An 18,690-nucleotide genomic window follows, 5' to 3' on the forward strand; every position below is an offset into this window, starting at 1 on the left:
CTGGGGGACTCTGACCCCACAGTCCTACCCTTGCCCGTTAAAATATGTTGCTAGTATCGCCCTCAACGTGGACGAGATTTCAGGGGGTCCATGCATTTAGGTGAGGAAAAAAGCTGGATCTTCATTTTCACTAACTCCTAACTGAAATGTATCATTTCCTTTAATTATAAAATGTGGGCAAGCAACCACGGTAAGTATGACAATACTCACGACGGTCACCGGCACGAGCCGCGGACGTGACATCTCTGTACAGCAGCCGCAGATCTTAAAAGATCACGGAGCTCAGCACTTCAAAATTACACTAGTTACTTTTTATTTAGTGCCTTAATAAAGTAGCACCCTTGTTCCTGTATCTTAAGTCTGCAGCCATTTATATTTTGATCACCATTTTACAGTAAGTCGTTTCTTCTGTATTTGCTATTTTAGGGACTAAAAACACGATCCTAAGAGGGTCTCACGAGACCGCCAAGAGAAGTTCGTGACACAACAAAGGTTAAGGACCCCAGCAATTAAGACTCGCTAGCAGAATTAAAGACAAAAGTGGATCTTTATTTTAATGGGGAAAAGATAAGCCTTCTCGCCCAGGCCGGGGAAAAGAGAGTCAATTTCCGCAGAACCCCGCTACCAGCCTCGTGAAATCAAAACCACTCCTCACAAACGGAGATGCTGCCCTCCGGCCCCACTTTCCCTTTTGCAGAACTACCCCCATCAAGTTGGGTCTGGGGGCAAAAGCAGTTTAAGCAGAAATTCCCGGCCCTCCTGTCTCTCTGCCCACACCTCGCGCCTCGTGAAGCTGTTCCGTTACAGCCGCGAGTCTTTAGGCCTCACGGCTCCCAGGACAACACTCCAACCGACTGCAAGGCTTACGGTGAATCCCTCATGTGCGGCCTCTCGGATTTGTTCTGGTTTTCTCAGAGACCGAGACTAAAACTACAGAGGATACGTATTTACCTTCGTGCAATTCCTTCCGAAGTTTCTCGGCATCTTCCTGTAGGACAGACTTCTGAGTGTTCAGGACGGCTACGTACATCTCCAGATCAGTCCTGCAGGATTTCTCAGCTTCCAGATAGTGATTCAGCTCCTTAACCTGAAACAGAATGCGATGCTATTAAAGTAAAACCTACCATAGTTTCTACCTGAGACCTATCGGTGATGTATATGTACGTGTATCTGAACGTGCCTTGAAAATCACTTGAGTTTGTATTCACAGAAGTTGAAAATGTTAAACGATTTTTAATTAGAGAACACACACACACACACACACACACACACACACACACAGTCTTCTTGATAACTGTATCCCCAGAGTGACACCGTATGGGACACTCCTGTGCCTCGCTTTCCACAAAGGCAGCTCCAGGGTGTACTCCCAGAGCGACACGTACACGTGCTCATTTTGCCACCCTCAGTCACACGGAGTTGTTGCGGGTTCTTTTCAAAACAGCAGTTAATTTCTAAAGATAAAAATAGTACCACACTCTTGTAAATTTGCTTTTCTTTGATTTCCGGTGAGGTGATCCCAAATGCCTTAAACTTATAAAAAGGACACGTTTCGAACAGGCACATACATTGGAAGGAAAAAAGAGGAAGTCATAATGGAAAAAATAGTCTCATGCTGTAAAAAACACAAACTTGGAGGCAAGTGTGGGGTATGTTTTAAAATCACATCTTTTAAAGTTTACTTATTTGAGAGAGTGAGAGAGAGCACGAGTCAGGGAGGGGCAGAGAGAGGGCGACGGAGACAGAGAATCCAGGCGGGCTGTGCACCGTCAGCACAGAGCCCAACGTGGGGCTCGAACTCACGAAACTGTGAGATCACGTCCTGAGCTGAAATCAAGAGTCAGGATGCTTAACCAACCGGGACACCCGGGTGCCCCTAAAATCACATCTTTTAAAACAGGTCTTACTCCTGCTTAACAATTAACTGTAATACTCAAATATCACCAAGACAGTCTAATGTGTGAAACAGTTACGACCAAAGTGAAATGCAGTCTTGCCCCAGAGAGTGATCACAGAATCACTCGTACTGTCTTATAAACCGCCCATCCTAAGTTCTGGCTACTCGTGTCAGCTTTTTCCGTGGTTACGTCCAACTTCACTTTCAAGGCCACTTCCAAGCTTCTCTTCTTCCTACTCCTTCAAACTTGAAAATGCGGGCAGTCAAGTTTGCAGTGAACTTGACCACACGTTAGTACTGGTCACAGGCTAAAATGATTGTTGAAGCAGCCACCTGACGCTTCCCTGGACGTGGTCAGACGACCGAAGACATGAAGCGGGTGTGACAAAGCACTGACTGCTGGGAGGCGTGTCCCTGTCACTGGAGAGGGCGGGACTCCAGCTGGTGATGAGGAGAGTCGGTGTGCAGACACACAGCGGTGGTACGCAATCACTAATTCGACCTGCTGCTACTTCTTAGCGCGAATGCCTGACTCGATTTGTGATGGATGAATCTCTAACCTCTGAAAGCTACCAAGCAGAACCCTGGGAAAGTGGTGCCACAGTACGCGAATGCCCTTGAATTCCATCTGCCCTAACACATAACAAAGCCAAAACACACACGGACACCCACAAACATCTAGGTGAGAGCTGGAGGGTGGGGTCAGGAAAGCTACCTCTGGGGACACCTATGGTACCAGCATCGACATGTGGCGGAGGGAAGGGAAGCGATGACGACCCAAGGACCCCGTATTTGTCACCTGGGGCTCCAACCGGACAATGGCAGCTGAAAGTGCAAGAGTTTCTCGCACGTTCCAGTGGTGTGTAAACATGACCAACTTGTGTGGTGGACTTACAGCCTGCTGAGGGTGGGACACAACTCCCCTGTCACGTTCACACCCGGGTCGCTGTCCCGTGTCCGGGCAAGTGTCTCCACCCTGCCTTCCTCCAAACTGTCCCGGGTACACTTCTGATCCCCCACTTCTCCGTGTGAATTCTGGGATCCACTTACCGTGTTGCTTATTAAACCCTATTGGAATCTGGGTGGAATTCTGAGTTTACAGATGAATTTGGGGATATACTACCTGCCTTATAATACATTATCTTTTCATTCCAGAACACACGTATTCAGACCTTCATTATAATGTATTCTGTAAAGATCTTACCCGTTTTTGTTTAGATGTATTCTCGGGTAACACACAGTGAGGCTTTTTTGGTGTTTTTGTTTTGTTTTGCTTTTGCTACCGTGAATGGGATCTTCCCCCCATTGGGCAGATTACTGGAGGACACAAACACTATCACGTCTGTCTGTTGCTCTTGTTGGAACAACGTTCTTGAACTGTGGTCAGGTCTGACAATGTGTCTGTACGTCGTCCTGGTTTTCTACATAAACCACCAAGTCAATTTTGTTGTTTTCATTCGGTTAAGCCCATCTCTCCGTCTCATCTTGCTGTGTCATCCAGGGCCACAAACACAATCCGCACAGAATCACGGACTACGGGTCTGCTCACGTGGTTCCTGTCATGAATGGTAAGGCTGCTGAACACTCCTCATTAATCATAATGTTTGCTGATGGTTTGATAAACAGTTCTTATCAAGTTACTGGATGTTTAAATTTATCAGATGCCTTTCTGAAGCCAAGAACACACTGCCCTTCTCCTACAATCTTCTCATGTGGTGCGTAACAATAGTGGGATTTCTGATGATACACCCTCCCTAAATTCCTGGGAATATATCCTATTTGGTTAAGATGTTTTTCTTTTTTTTTTTTTACACTGTTGAGAATTTTTGTTTCTACGTTAAGTGAGATAGATCTAGAATGCCTTTCCTTCCTACCACTTTTCTGTGTGCTTGTAATGAAATCATGCAGGTCTCACAAAATCAGCAGGAGAGCTTTCCTCCTGTTCTCTAACACACACTGTAAAATATAAGGATCATCTCTTTCCAGGTTTGGAAAAACTTGCCTGCAAAACCCGAACGTCTTTCAGAGAAGAAACAGGAGAAAGGAAGATTTGACTCTAAATCTGACTATAAATTCACTTTCTTTAACAGTTACTACTTTCGGAGCGCCTGGGTGGCTCAGTTGGTTAACCGTCTGACTCGGTTTCAGCTCTGGTCATGATCTCACAGTTCGTTGAGTTCGGGCCACACGGCAGGCTCTGTGCTGCCAGCACAGACCCTGCATGGGATTCTCCCTCCCTCCCTCCCTCCCTCCTCCCACCCTCTGCCTCTCCCCCACTCTCTTGCTCTCAAAATAAACTTAAAAAAGTTTTCATTTAACCAAATTTCCTTCATTTCCTATTTGTTGGTATGACACTGTTATGAGTATGTTTTGTTTTCAAGTCTCTACTGATTTCTGGTTATGTCCCCGTTCTGATTTCTAATGGTTTTTTTTCTTGATGAGTCCTATTGGAGGTCTGTCTTACCAGCTTTCCCATTTTTCCCATTATGCTGATATTCTCAAGTTCTCTTCTGCTTTTCTGTTTCACTCATTTCTGCTCTTACGAATATTATAGATTTCCTAGTGTTCACATTGTACTATTGTTTGTTTTTTAGATTCTTGAGTAACATATTCAAATCACTCTAAATATCTTAGAATTCCTTTTTCCATGATTTTTTTCCATTTCCAGAGATTTTATTTTAGCTGCCGTTTTACTCTAAATAATTTAATTACAGAGATTTGAGTCTGCATAACAATCCTTCAAAACGTGTTGACGCTTCCTTTGTGTCATTATGAGAAATATCATGTACCTGAAACTAACAATACTTTGTCTCACACACTGTCCTAAGTGTTCTATAGAATCCTATTAATAGCCTTACAAGGCACGCAGTAGGGGTATCTCCATTTTATAGTTGAGAAAACCAAACAGTAAGCTTAATTTCCCAAAGGTTCCCCCCTGCTACTAAATGTTGAGCTCCTAACTCCTACACTCTACGACTACAGGAGATACAGTCCCCCTTTCCTGGCTACAGAATTCTGTGTGTATGTTACATCTAAATTGTTAATCTGGTTATTCAAAGCCCCCATATCCCTACTAATATTTTTTTCTGCCCACCTGATCACTTGCTATAAATCAGTTCCAAGCTCCTACTATAACTGTGAAAGTTAGTTTCCCCTTAATTGTCCCTTGTAATTCACAGATTTCAAGGTGTGTAAGAAACATTCAATCATGACTGTCCTATCCTACTGATGGATTATTAGATGGGGTCTCTCTATTCTTTTTTCTATTACATCCTAAATGTTTCATATCACAGCTGCTATATCAACTTTCCTTTGGTTAGAATTTATATGACATACCTTTAAATATCCCATTATTTTCAGTCTTATAATTTTATTTTAGGTGCATCTATTATAATCAATATAAATTTACGTTTTTAAAAATCCCATCTCTTTCAGTAGGTGATTATCAGTTCACATTTATTAGGGTCATGGACACATTCCCCTTTCCACACTCCTATGCTGTGCTTTTGTTTACTGCCTTTTTTAAATTATTTTCTTTCTTTCCTACTTTCAATTAATTGTTAAAATGATCGACATTCCCTCTGCTGTGACTTCATGGCCAGCAAACCCAGCCACGCTCTAACCACATCATCTCTCACACATCAATTCTGGGGCCAGCTTCAGGGAATGAAGTCAGCTTGGACCCATTCATTTTCCTCAACAAGAAAACGGATGAGATCAGGTCTCATTCTGACAAGAAAATGAACACTAACTTTGTACCAAAGCAAAACAAAACGGAGCACCACTATGGTGATTATTTAAACCATCCATACAAAATCATCTCCAAACTTTTTCTTTTTTTTCTTTTTTTTTTTCTTTTTTTTTTTTTTTTGTATTTTAAAGAAACCAAGATTCTTCGGATTCACAGTCTGAATGCCAGGGTCTGCCCCTCCATGACTAGCTGTGCTCATGGCATCAGGTCAGGGCACTGGGTGCAAGAACGGGCTACAACATCTCACAACCTTTGAGGCCTCCAGCTCTTTAACCTTGTCTTCAGCCTCCGTCAGCTTCTCTTTCAGAGCCGCAATCTCCTTCTCCATGGGCATCACAACAGATCGAAGCTTCTCAGCATCCTCTTGGGCCTACGGTTAAAAAGAATTAAATGCTACAACTTACTGGCTCGTTGCTTTTCTGAGAAACTCTGACTCACACATCGTTAGACTGAACACAAGTAAGCCCACCGGGCGCCGTACGAGTGCTCATTGAACTGAACCACGTGTGCTTTCCGGTGCCGTAGGACCGTGCAGGCCAAGCCATCATCCCAATTTTCCCAGTGTTCCACTTAGAAATGGGAGTGGGTAGGAAAACGGATTCACTATGACACTCCTGACTTTTTAAATCAATTCATGAAATTCGAAAATACCCTATATATAAAAGGAAATACACATAACACTTTAAGTTTTACAACTCCAGTTACTAAATTCAGGACATGATACTTTCTTTGGAAATGGGTGGATGGGGGCGCCTGGGTGGCGCAGTCGGTTAAGCGTCCGACTTCAGCCAGGTCACGATCTCGCGGTCCGTGAGTTCGAGCCCCGCGTCAGGCTCTGGGCTGATGGCTCGGAGCCTGGAGCCTGTTTCCGATTCTGTGTCTCCCTCTCTCTCTGCCCCTCCCCCGTTCATGCTCTGTCTCTCTCTGTCCCAAAAATAAATAAAAAACGTTGAAAAAAAAAAATTTTTTTTTTAAAATAAAATGTTACAAAATTGTGTTGCTATTAAAAAGCTTTCATCTTAGTTATTTCATTTAAAAACACATTTTTTTGGTGGGGGCGCTGGGTGGCTCAGTCGGTTGAGCGTCCGACTTCAGCTCAGGTCATGATCTCACGGTTCGTGGGTCACAGCCAGCATCCTCGTGTGTCTCATCTTCCAGGGGAACAGTTCTGTAGCAATTACGGTATTTACATTTTCATTTTTGATAAACAATGAGACAGGGGACTTACTTGCCTTCTATGAATTTCCTTAGGATTCTTTTTATGCCTGGGTGTTGCATTTTATTGTCACCTCATTAGACTTATTCTTTAAAACAACAACAAGGAAAATTTGGGCCAAGAGGAGCCTAAAGACACACGTGGCATCCTGCAACGTGGTGCCTGCGTGAGATCTTAAAAATAGTGAGCCAGGGCATCAGGTAAAACTAATGAAATCTGAATACAATGAATGGACGTTAGCTCATCATACTCAATCATGGTTTACTAGTCGTGACGATGTACCACACCAACGTAAGATACTAGTAACTGGGAAAACCAGACGTCGACCACACAGGAACTCTGTGCTATCTACACAATCTGACTCCGTAAATCAAAAACTGTTCTAAAAAATAAACTTTAGTTTACTTTTTTTTTTAACGTTTACTTATTTTGAGAGAGAACACGCACATACATGCCCAAGCAGAAGAGGGGCAGAGAGGGAGAGAGAGAATCCCAAGCAGGCTCCACGCTGTCAGCACAGAGCCCGACAAGGGGCTCAATCCCATGAACCGTGAGATCATGACCTGAGCCAAAACCAAGAGTCGGACACTAAACTGACTGAGCCACCCAGGTGCGCCAAGTCTATTTTAAAAATAAAAATAAATTTTAAAAGCAACAGGAAGTGGCACGTTGTGAAAAAATCAGGAACAACTGGAAACAAGGATCTCCTGTTACGGCCTGGACCGGAATCCCCAACGACAGCATCGAACAGGAACTATCTCCAACAACCTGAGGGAGGTGACTGTGGACAACTCTGTTAGATGGCTAAGTGACTAGTGGTGAGGAAGATGTCGGATCCTCGTGAAGACGCTGAATTACAGTCTTCCCCTGGAATAAAATGGAGTGGAAGAAACGGTTCTTCGTGTTTAAAGCTTCTTTCTTGGGTATTGGGTTCTCAGATGATTTTTCGGTTATTATAAAAACTAAATCACCTTCTAAATACACAAAAACAGTCCTTGTACGGACCGAGGGTTGGGAACCAAAGATGATGATTAATACGAATGAAAGATAAAGTCAAAATCTAGTTGTAATTTTATATATAATGTGTGATTTAAAATAGAAGTATGTACACACATCAGTAGGCTACAAGTTTATATAATTAAACTGGCCAAAGAGCTTTCACTATTTTCTTCATGAAAAAATACTGCACCTTCTCCAACGCCCCATGTTCAGGCATCTTGCTATGTTCCAGCATAATATGCGGTACATTTGTCTCACGGGAACCCAGGGATACTGAGAGAGACGGAAAATCAACATCTGTTCTGAAGGTCCGGCTTAGACACACTCACCTGGCGGCCACACTCCTTCGATAAATATTTGTGAGCCCCTGCGTGCTAGACACTACCGTGGGCACGCAGGACACGCAAACAAACGAGGGTCCTGGCTCACGGAGCTCACGTTCTAGCAAGGAAGGGAAGGCATGATCAACAGGTGAACTCTGTGTGTGCTGTAGGAAAGGACAAAGCACCGCAGGATATGGCGATGGGCGGAGCGGTGGCAGGTGCAGGGGGGAGGAGGGCAGGCTGTCGTGCTGAGTGGCGTGGTCAGGACAGGCCTCCTGCAGCGGAGACATTTGTTTCGGGATGTGAAGAAGGGGCAGGGAGGTCAGCCACGCACACGTCTGGGGTCAGGGAGTCAGGCTACCCAGCGCTACATTTACGTGTGTGTCCAAACAATCCCCCAAACAGAAACCAGGAAAGTCCGCCTATGGCCACAGTAACGCGGGTGGAGGCATCCTGCATTCGAATTCGAATATTCCTACAGGTGAATACGTTCCTCGTACCTTTTTCATTTCGTTTTCTAAATTCTCCTCCTCTTGACCTTCCGACAGCCTTCTCCTTAAATCCGCAATCTCCCTCTCCGCGGACTCCCGGTACTGTGCCCACTGGCTTCGCTCCTGCTCCAGCCGGAGGTGAAACTGGTGCTCGTAGTCGCGGACCGTCTCTACAAAATATCACCAAAGATCGCAGGTCTGAGCGCTCTGAGGAAGAATGTTCTGGCACACTGAAATTTTAAAAGGAGTTACATAAAGAGCGTATGCCTGGATTCTGGAAATCGTCGAATTCACTTTAAAAACAAAACAAAACTGGGGCGCCTGGGTGGCTCAGTCAGTTAAGCGTCTGACTTCAGCTCAGGTCATGATCTCGCGGTCCGTGAGTTCGAGCCCCACGTCAGGCTCTGTGCTGACGGCTCAGAGCCTGGAGTCTGTTTCAGATTCTGTGTCTCCCTCTGTCTATGACCCTCCCCTGTTCATGCCCTGTCTCTCTCTGTCTCAAAAGTAAATAAACGTTTAAAAAAAAATTAAAAAAAAATAAAAACAAAACAAAACCAACTAAAACTCAAGCAAGATTTCTGGTTCTTACTACGTGCACAAGTGTCGTGAGGGCTGTGACTCATGCCTGCTCTTCACGACGGGCCTGTGCCGTTCGTTCCCTCGTGGACGAAGAAAGCTTAGGGAAGGCCAAACACTCTGGCCGGTGAACATTCCACAACCAGAGCAGCAGGGCTGGCTCGGACCCGGGGGCCGACCTCAGCCAGACCGCTGCTCCCACACACGACGCTACGGCTCCTGAGACAAATGGGACTGTCACCCCCACCCAACTACTTGAATGTGAGAGAGAAGGGATGCGCTTCTGGAATATTTTGCTGTAACTCAGATTCTAAATTGAGACAGATTCTATAAGGTCTTTGTTAAATGACCTTATCTTTAATATAATCTTAACACATCATGGGATAAACACGTATGTCTGTTAACTTCCACTGCTCCTTTGTCTTTTTGTGTATGTTTTTTAATGTTTATTTTTTAAGAGAGAGAGAGAGACAGAGCGTGAGCAGGGGAGGTGCTGAGAGAGAGAGAGAGAGACAAAATCCGAAGCAGGCTCCAGGCTCCGAGCTGTCAGCACAGAGCCCGACGCGGGGCTCGAACTCACGGACTGCAAGTCGGACGCTTAACCGACTGACCCGCCAGGCGCCCCGCTTTCTTCCTTAACAACAGAACCCCAATTTCGTTTAGGAAGTCGGTGGTGCACTTCACAAACGAGATTTTCCAGTTGCCTTTGTAGCTGTGGGTAAGCACACGCCTCAGCAAATGCGAGGGGGCTGAAGGAGGAGCAGCTCATGTTCAGCCAGGAGGACGACGGAGCTGAAAACCGTACGCTACGGATGGAGGAGGACCGAAGGAGCCCAGGACACCGGTGACCCCCTGGGGTCCCCACCCCTGGGCTGCTGCTTCCGTGCAAGAACCGGACTCCTATCTGGGGGCCAGTCCCCGGGTGACAGCCACCACGCTGGCTGTCAGGGAGCACGGAGGGAAACAGGACCCGAGCGCAGACGAGAGGAGAGGCTCGTCCCTAGTTCACGCCCACGGCAGTAACTGGACCGACTTCAGGAACCCGAAGATTCAGGGGCAACTTGCTTCGGGTCACTGTCACCTGAGAAACGCAGGCTGTGACCGAGCACTAGTGTGGGCAGCAGACGGACGGGAGACGGCTACTCTTCCTTTGGTCCGAGGGTCACGGCCCACGAGGCCTCCGGAGCCCGTGCCACTCGGCCACAGAGACCGCCGCGAAGAGGCCCAGCAAAACCCGGGCTCCCCCTGAAGACGTGGAACTGGCCGCACGGAGCGGGCGGGCGCGAATCCGCTGGGACCAGCGAGTGGAAGCAGGGCCCGGAGGCCTCCCGTGGGAGGTTCTCCAGCTCCGCGCACTTCCCGCAGCCACGCAGCTTCATCCCGCGTCAGGAGGAGCCGGCTCCTCCAGAACACCCAGAGGACAGACCCGTTCACAGCACCACTGGCGCCCGCGGGAACACGCGAGGCCACAAACACCACTCAGGATCCGGTCTGAGACGCTCCGAAAATGGTCCGTCACCGGCATCGGTGTCGCCGGGAAACGACAAAGCAGACGGAGGGCTCCCTCCTTACCTTTCATGACGGCCTGGAGCGAAGCCACCTCCTCCCTCCACTGTCTTTTCACCTCGTCGATGGCCTCCTGCTTGGTGTTCTCCGAGACCGTGGCGATGGCCTTGATGTTCTCCACCTCCGCCTGGGCTTCCCACAGCTGCGTCCGAAGCTGCCCCAGGTCATCCTGCGCGGCCTGCAGCACCGCATTCTGCCTCTTCAGGTCCTCTGCGGGGAGGGGAGAGGAGAGGAGGGGAGGGGAGGGGAGGGGAGGCCTCCGGTTAGGGAAGGGGCCGCACTGGCACTCGGCAGGCTGACAGCCCAAGGAACAAATACAGCGTCCCCTTTATAATGCTAACAGTCTAACGAAGGAGCTAAACATTAAATTCAATGTTAGGTAACTTAGAAAACCAATTATTTTAATAAAGCTAAGACTCAGGGTGTGCAGGGCATCACAAGTCCATTCCTTACTCATTATCCAACCAGCCAGTGATGAAGGCCATAGTTTTAAAGCTAAATTTAGACTCTTTCACTCACTGGCTAATCAACTTATTTAACCTCTCTGGCCTCAGTTTCCACATCTACAAGACGGGGATAAAAACACCCATCTCAGAAGGTGGTCTTAGTGATAAACAATTTACTGAAAATGCTCGGGAGTACAATACTTGCACAAGGTGAACATTTGAGAAACGGTTAACACGGGAGAAAAGAAAGCCGGACCACACCGCAAGCTACAAGATCAAGATCAAGGATTTTTAAAAGTCAGGATTAATTTTCTCCTCATCCCTTTGCCACCTCCTCAATATCGAGCTGACACGGTGAGCCAAGTACAGACGTAAGCCTATGTAAGCCCGGGGTTTGGCCGAATGGCCCTTCAGACGAGGCGACCACCCCACCCCCGCCAGCGTTCAGGGCCGTGTCTGCTCCCTACACACTTACCAACAGTCACTATCTTCCACTGTCCCTAATGTTGCCAACACCATGGGGACGAAAACGGTGACAGCTGTCATCTGTATTTCTCTACCAGTAGTGAGGCTGAGTCTCTTCATTACATTGATTAATGTCTGTGTTTCTTCCCTGGTGATACCCTTTCCCTGTGCTCATGAACAGTCTTTCCTCTGATTGGGAACGGTATTCTACATACAGTGAATATCAGTCCTTTTCCTCCAAAGCTTTTCCAGCCTCGGTGCTCTTGGTCGCTTAACTTTTCCGTATCTTTTGCCATACAGAAGTTAGGAGACATTTATGCAGAAGAACCCTTCACCTCTATGCAAAGTCGTCAATTCCCTTTAGCGAACACGGTAACTGAGCTGACAGCCAGCAAAACAATCTGACTTAGGCTCTAACTCGATTACCAGCGGCCATGGGATCTAAGGAATCACACAGCCCTCGAGCCAGATCAGCAGCAACGCTTCTCTGCCTGACTGTCTAAGTACTTGAAAAAATCAGATAGGTAAAACCAAGGCACTTTCACTATCAAACACACACAGGAATTAACAGCTTGGTAGTCCAAGTAACGGGGGAAACACCAGACACGCTGATCGTAACTGAAGCCGTTTAAGAAACCTTTATTCGCTCAGCCTCAGTTTTCCGCTGCTTGTCACTATTAAAATATCCCGAAACACCAGCCACAGAAAACTTACAAGAACATTAATTACAGAAAGTAATTATCTGAAGTGTCCAGAAGGCAAGCCAGACCCCTGGGACACAGTGGTAGGTGTGTGGGAATGATCTAGAGACAAAACACACAAAGCCACAAAAGGGGTGTTCTGGATAGAAGAATGTTTTCGTAAAATGTGAAATAAAAGAAAAACCATGATCTCGGAATACTCTGTTCGTTTCTGAGAACCACAGTTCCGTCAAGGCTCAAGTCCACGTGCTCTCCCCTCCTCCGCTGATTCTCCCTGATAACGTTTTGTTTCTTGGAAATCGCCCAGAGCTGCATACACTGTTGCGTCATCACTACGGACACAAAAACTGCAAATACCAAACCTAAAGACTAATCTGTGGCATGTTTCCACAGAGTTAAGAGCAGCACAGAGAGCCTGAAGGAAGATTCGGCCAAATGTTGCTCCTGACTGACTTTACGTATTTACCTAAGTCTGTATTATATGCTATGTATTACACATATATATACACACACACGCACGCACACACACACGTACACACACACACACACACACACACACCTTTAAATGAGAAAACAAACAGAAGTTAGAAGTTAGAAAAACCTACACTTTCTGTACCAAAACATTTCAAATCTATCTGCCAGTAGCACAAGTTATTATTAAAGAATAGTTACTGGGGTGCCTGGGTGGCTCAGTCGATTAAGCATCCGACTTGGGCTCAGGTCACAGTCCCGTGGTCCGTGAGTTCAAGCCCTGCATCAGGCTCTGTGCCGACAGCTCAGAGCCCGGAGCCCGCTTCTGATTCTGTGTCTGCCTCTCTCTCTGCCCCTCCCCTGCTCATGCTCTGTCTCTCTCTCATAAATAAATAAACATTAAAATTTTTAAAAATAATAATAAAGAGCAGTTATTACCCATTCTGGCTTTGTAGATGTAATTATAAAGATTTCCAAACGCATTCGGAAGGTGAGAATACAGTACAATCTTTCACACGCCTATCACCAAGATTCATCAATTACCAAGACTTTGCCACATTTATTTCAACTACCCTTTTTCTTTGAAGTATTTTAAAAATGAGTCCCAGAAACAATATTACATCACCTAACACACTACACATGCCTCTCTAAAAACAAGAATATCTTCTTACACAAACACGGTGTCACTGTCACACCTAACAAAGTTAACAACTGTTTGATATAATCTAATACCTGGTCTGTAGTAAAACTACTCCAGTTGCCAAAAAAATGTCTTTTTGAAGTCTGTATGAATTAGGATCCAAACAAGACACTTCATTTGGATATACTGACACTTTATACAACATTTCAAACATAAAGACAAATATAGAGAATTACATAATGGACACCTATCACCTAGCTTCATCTTTTTTTTTCTAGATTTTATTTTTAAGTAAGATCTGTACCCAACATGGGACTTGAACTCACAACCCTGAGAACAAGAGTCTCATGCTCCATGGCCTGAGCTGGCCAGGCGTCCAGGCTTCATCAATTATTAATATTACTGCTACGTGTGTTTCAACCTCTTTTCAACTTCAAGAAGTAAAACATTACAGGGGCGCCTGGGTGGCTCAGTCGGTTGAGCGTCCGGCTTCGGCTCAGGTCATGATCTCACGGTCTGTGAGTTCGAGCCCCGCGTCCGGCTCTGTGCTGACAGCTCGGAGCCTGGAGCCTGCTTCCGATTCTGTGTCTCCCTCTCTGTCTGCCCCTCCCCTGCTCATGCTCTGTTCCTGTCTCAAAAAAAAAAAAAAAAAAAAAAAAGAAGTAAAACATTACAAACACCCTACTTCCCTCAGAAGTAACAACTATCAGGAATTTGGAGGAATCATTACCATGCGTATTTTACACCCTTGCTCTGCTACAGGTTTTCAAACCCCAGTGCTCTCATAGAGTCGTATTCCTCTTTAATTACCTCGATCTCTTAACATCGTTTCGTTCCTGAGATTGTTCACACACGTGACTGCTTCGATCATTCGCTGCCATATGACAGTCTGGCGTATCAGCTGTTACGGCCGTGGACATTCAGGTGTGGGGTAGGCATCTGCCTATTCTACTCGCATGTTCCCATCGTTCTAAGCCCACTGTTCTGGGCTCTTCCCAAATTTATAATGCTATGTCAAATATCAAATTTCCATACATTGAGAACTTCTATAAAAATTATGGAACTTCTAGAAAAATGCCCCGTTCTCATGCCAATACCATGCTGTCTAAACACAGCAGTATTCATACTATTTTGTCTACTCTCGTACACATTGTAAAGTTTCCCATAATAAACAGCTTAATAAAAACACTGTAGGTGGTGCCTGGGTGGCTCAATTGGTTAAGTGTCCCACTTCTGCTCAGGTCATGACCTCACAGTTTGTGGGTCGAACCCTGTGTCGGGCTCTCTGCTGTCAGTGCAGAGCCCACATCAGATCCTCTGTGCCTCCCACACTCACGCACATATTCTCTCTTGAAACATTAAAAAAAAATTTTAATTGAAAAAAAAACCACTATAAGGGATGCTGAGTGGCTCAGTTGGTTAAGTGTTCAACTTGAGCTCAGGTCACGATCTCGTGGTCTGTGGGTTCCAGCCCCGCGTCGGGCTCTGTGCTGACAGCTGAGAGCCTGGAGCCCGCTTCGGATTCCGTGTCCCCCTCTCTGCCCCTCCCCCCGCTCGCGCTCTATCTCGAAAATAAACAAACGTTAAAAAAAAAAAAAAAAAAAAAAGAATGAATGTTAAAAAACCCCACTGTAATAGTTTTGAATGAAGTGGGGACACTTCCCCTACCAGACGTAAGTTATTATCACAAGCCTCACGCACCCGCCGCCCAGCTCCAACACTCATAAACCCGCGGGCAATCTCGTCCCTCCATCCACTTCCATTACACAACACACTGTCTTGAGACCAGTCTCAGACATTTTGTGAAACTAATAAACTTTATTTTTTGGAGCAAGTTAGGTTCACAGCAAAACTGAGCAGAAAGTAGAGTTCCCAGTCCCCCCTCCGCACGCGAGCTCCCCTCACCCGCAGCAGGGCGCCCGACTTGTAACCGCAGAGCCCACGGGGACACGCCGTTATCAAAGCCCGCGGTCTCCATCAGGACGCTGTATCCAGCCCTGTGGGCGCACACGACGGTTCCGCTGCCTCGACGCCCCCTCTGCCTGTCCGTTCCTCCTTCCCTCCTGACCCTGGCGGCCACCACCGTGTCCACTCTTTGCCTCGTCCGGGATGTCACACGGAACCATACACCCATCGTCTTTTCGGGGTAGGCGAATAATATTCCACCGCCTGGGCGTACCAGTTTACCTGCTCGGCTCCCAAGTTCTGGCAATTATTAATCAGGTTGCTGCACACATGGACGTGCGGGTTCTCGCGTGAACCCGGGTTTTCATTCGGGGATGTACCGAGGAGAAAAACCGGTGAACCCCGTTAGTTAAAAGTATGTTCGGGGGGGAGGGGGTAAAAAAAAAAAAAAAAAAAAAAAGTATGTTCGGTTCCGTAAAAAACGGCCAAAGTACCTTCCGAAGCGACTGCACCATTTTGTATGCCCGCCAGCAATGAGTGAGAGTTCCAGCTGCCCTACATCAGCAGCAGCATTTGGTGGGGTGTCTCAGATGTCAGCCACCATAACACACGCGGAGTGACAGCTCACTGCTTTACTATGTTCACAAGCTCACACAACCGTCACCACAACCAGTTTCGGAACATTTTGATCCTCCCAGAAAGAAAGCCAGTGCTCTTGATCACCCCCTCCCCCCGACTCCCCGGGGCCACCAGTATCGGGGAACCACTCACCTGCTTTCTATTCCGATCGATCACGTGCTACCCTGGACATTTCGTACAACTGTCCTCATACGATGAGTGATCCTTTGACTGGACTCTTAGCACAAAGCTTTGAAAGTTCATGTTACAATGAGTGCCAGTATTCGATGCATTTTCATGGAGAAATGAAATATTCATTCATCAGCTGACATTTGGGTTGTTCCCCACTTTCTGGCAATTAGGAATCATACCGCCGTGGCTATGTATATGCAGATGTACACAGCACATGCTTTATCATTCTCTTGTGTATATACCGAAGAGTGAAATTCTGGGTCAAACAGTAATTCTATGTTTAACCATTTGAAGCACTGAAAGACTATGTTCCAAGCCCCTGGACATTTAACACTCCTGCCAGGAGTGCACGAGGGTGCTTACTTCTCTGTGCCCTTCAATACCTGTCATCGACTGACTTTGTGATAAAGGGCTGCTAGTGGGTGTCAAGGGGCATCTCAGTATAATTTTGATTTGTGTCTCTGATACCTAACACCACCGAACATCTTATCATGTGCTTTCTGGCCATTTTGAGTATCTTCTTTGGAAAAATGCCTATTCAGATCTGTTGACCATTTTTCATTGTCTTTGTATCATGGAGTCATAAGGGTTCCTGATACATATAGATAAAAGTCCCTTATCTGATATGCCATTTGCAAAAATTCCTCCCACTCAGTGGGCTTTTTATTTTTGTGACAGTGTCTCTGGAAGCACGAAAGCTTTTGAACTCTGATGAAGTCCAATCTACTTCATTGGTTGCTTCTGCTCGTAATGTACTATCTAAGATATTACTGCCTAATTCCAAAGTAGCAAAGATTTATCCTTATGTTTTCTTCTTTTTTAAAAATGTTTGAGAGGGGCGCCTGGGTGGCTCAGTCGGTTAAGCGTCCAACTTCGGCTCAGGTCATGATCTCACGGTCCGTGAGTTCGAGCCCCGCGTCGGGCTCTGTGCTGACAGCTCAGAGCCTGGAGCCCATTTCAGATTCTGTGTCTCCCTCTCTCTCTCTGCCCCTCCCCTGTTCATGCTCTGTCTCTGTCTCAAAAATAAATCAACATTAAAAAAAATTTTTTTTAAAATAAAAATGTTGAGAGAGAGAGAGAGTACAAGCACGGGAGGGACAAAGAGAGGGGCTGAGAGAGAATCTCAAGCAAGTTCTGCAGTGTCAGCACATAACCCAACTTGGGGCTCGATCCCACGAACCATGAGATCATGACCTGAGCTGCAATCAAGAGCCAGATGCCTAATCAACTGGGCCACCCAGGCGCCCCTATCCCTAGGTTTTCTTCTAAGAGTTTTATAGTATATCTTGACACAGTCCAAGTGAATTTGTTAGAGTCCAATATCATTCTTTTACATGTGGATATCCAGATGTCTCAGTGCAATTAATTGAAAAGATGGTTCTTTCTCAGTAGAATTGTTTTGGCATCTTGTAGAAAATCACTTGATCTCATATATATCTGAGGCTTATTTCGGGATTCTCGACTCCATCCCATGGAACTACTAGAATTATGCCAGCACCACCTGTCTTGATTACTGTTGCTTTGTAGTAAGTTCTGAGATCAGGGTATGTGAGTCCTCCAACTTTGTGCTTGTTTTCCAAGAAGGCCTTGGCTATTCTGGATCCCTAACATTTTCATATAAATATTAGGATCATCTTGTCCACTTCTACAAACTACGCAACCAAGATGAAGACACTGCATTAAATGTGTAAGTCAATCAGGAGAATACTGCCAGTATTAAGTCTTCTGACATATGAACATAGGATATTTTTCAATTATTTAGATCATTTCAAATGTTTTCAACACCATTTTTAAAGTTTTCAAAGTACAAGCTTTACACTTGTTAAATTTTTCTTCCAAAATATATCATTAATTTTGATGCTACTGTAAATGGAATTGTTTCCTTACTTCCATTTTCAGATTCTTCATTGCAAGGGTATAACTGGTTTCAACCCCGGTCAATTACTCTTTGACAAAGCAAGAAAGAATATCCAAGAGGAAAAAGAAAATGTCTCTTCAACAAATAGTGTTGGGAAAACTGAACAGCGACATGCAAAATAATGAAACTGGACCACTTTCTTACACGCACTTTCTTACACACAAAAATGAATTCAACATGGATCAAAGACCTAAATGTAAGACCTGAAACCATAAAAATACTAGAGGAGAGCACAGACAGTAATTTCTTTGACGTTGGCCATATCAACTCCTTTCTAGACATGTTTCCTGAGGTAAGAGAAAGAAAACAAAAATAAACTACTGAGACTTCATCAAGATAAAAGGCTTCTGCACAGAAAAAAATAGTGTAAAAAACAGGGTGGGGGACAAAACATAAGAGACTCTTAAATATGAAGCACAAACAGAGGGTTACTGGAGGGGTTGTGGGAGGAGGGATGGGCTAAATGGGAGAGGGACATTAGGGAATCTACCCCTGAAATCACTGTTGCACTAGAT

General features: G+C 45.6%; 1 protein-coding gene across 5 annotated transcripts in view; it reads right to left on the bottom strand.

Moving 5' to 3' along the window:
• Positions 1–18,690, bottom strand: part of RABEP1 (rabaptin, RAB GTPase binding effector protein 1) — a 100,024-nt gene that overhangs the window by 25,848 nt on the left and 55,486 nt on the right. For 4 of the 5 annotated variants that reach the window (XM_042965998.1, XM_042965999.1, XM_042966000.1 and 1 more), the window contains 4 exons: positions 10,826–11,029; positions 8,687–8,847; positions 5,899–6,018; positions 952–1,087 (listed from right to left, as the gene is read on the bottom strand). In XM_042965998.1, the coding sequence (XP_042821932.1) occupies positions 952–1,087; positions 5,899–6,018; positions 8,687–8,847; positions 10,826–11,029 (621 nt within the window). Of the gene's footprint in view, positions 1–951; positions 1,088–5,898; positions 6,019–8,192; positions 8,305–8,686; positions 8,848–10,825; positions 11,030–18,690 lie in introns of those variants that run through there. The other variant, XR_006211049.1, reaches the window with a different exon arrangement.

Source organism: Panthera tigris, chromosome E1, assembly GCF_018350195.1.
Source record: "Panthera tigris isolate Pti1 chromosome E1, P.tigris_Pti1_mat1.1, whole genome shotgun sequence".
In the NCBI taxonomy this organism is placed as follows: domain Eukaryota; kingdom Metazoa; phylum Chordata; class Mammalia; order Carnivora; family Felidae; genus Panthera; species Panthera tigris.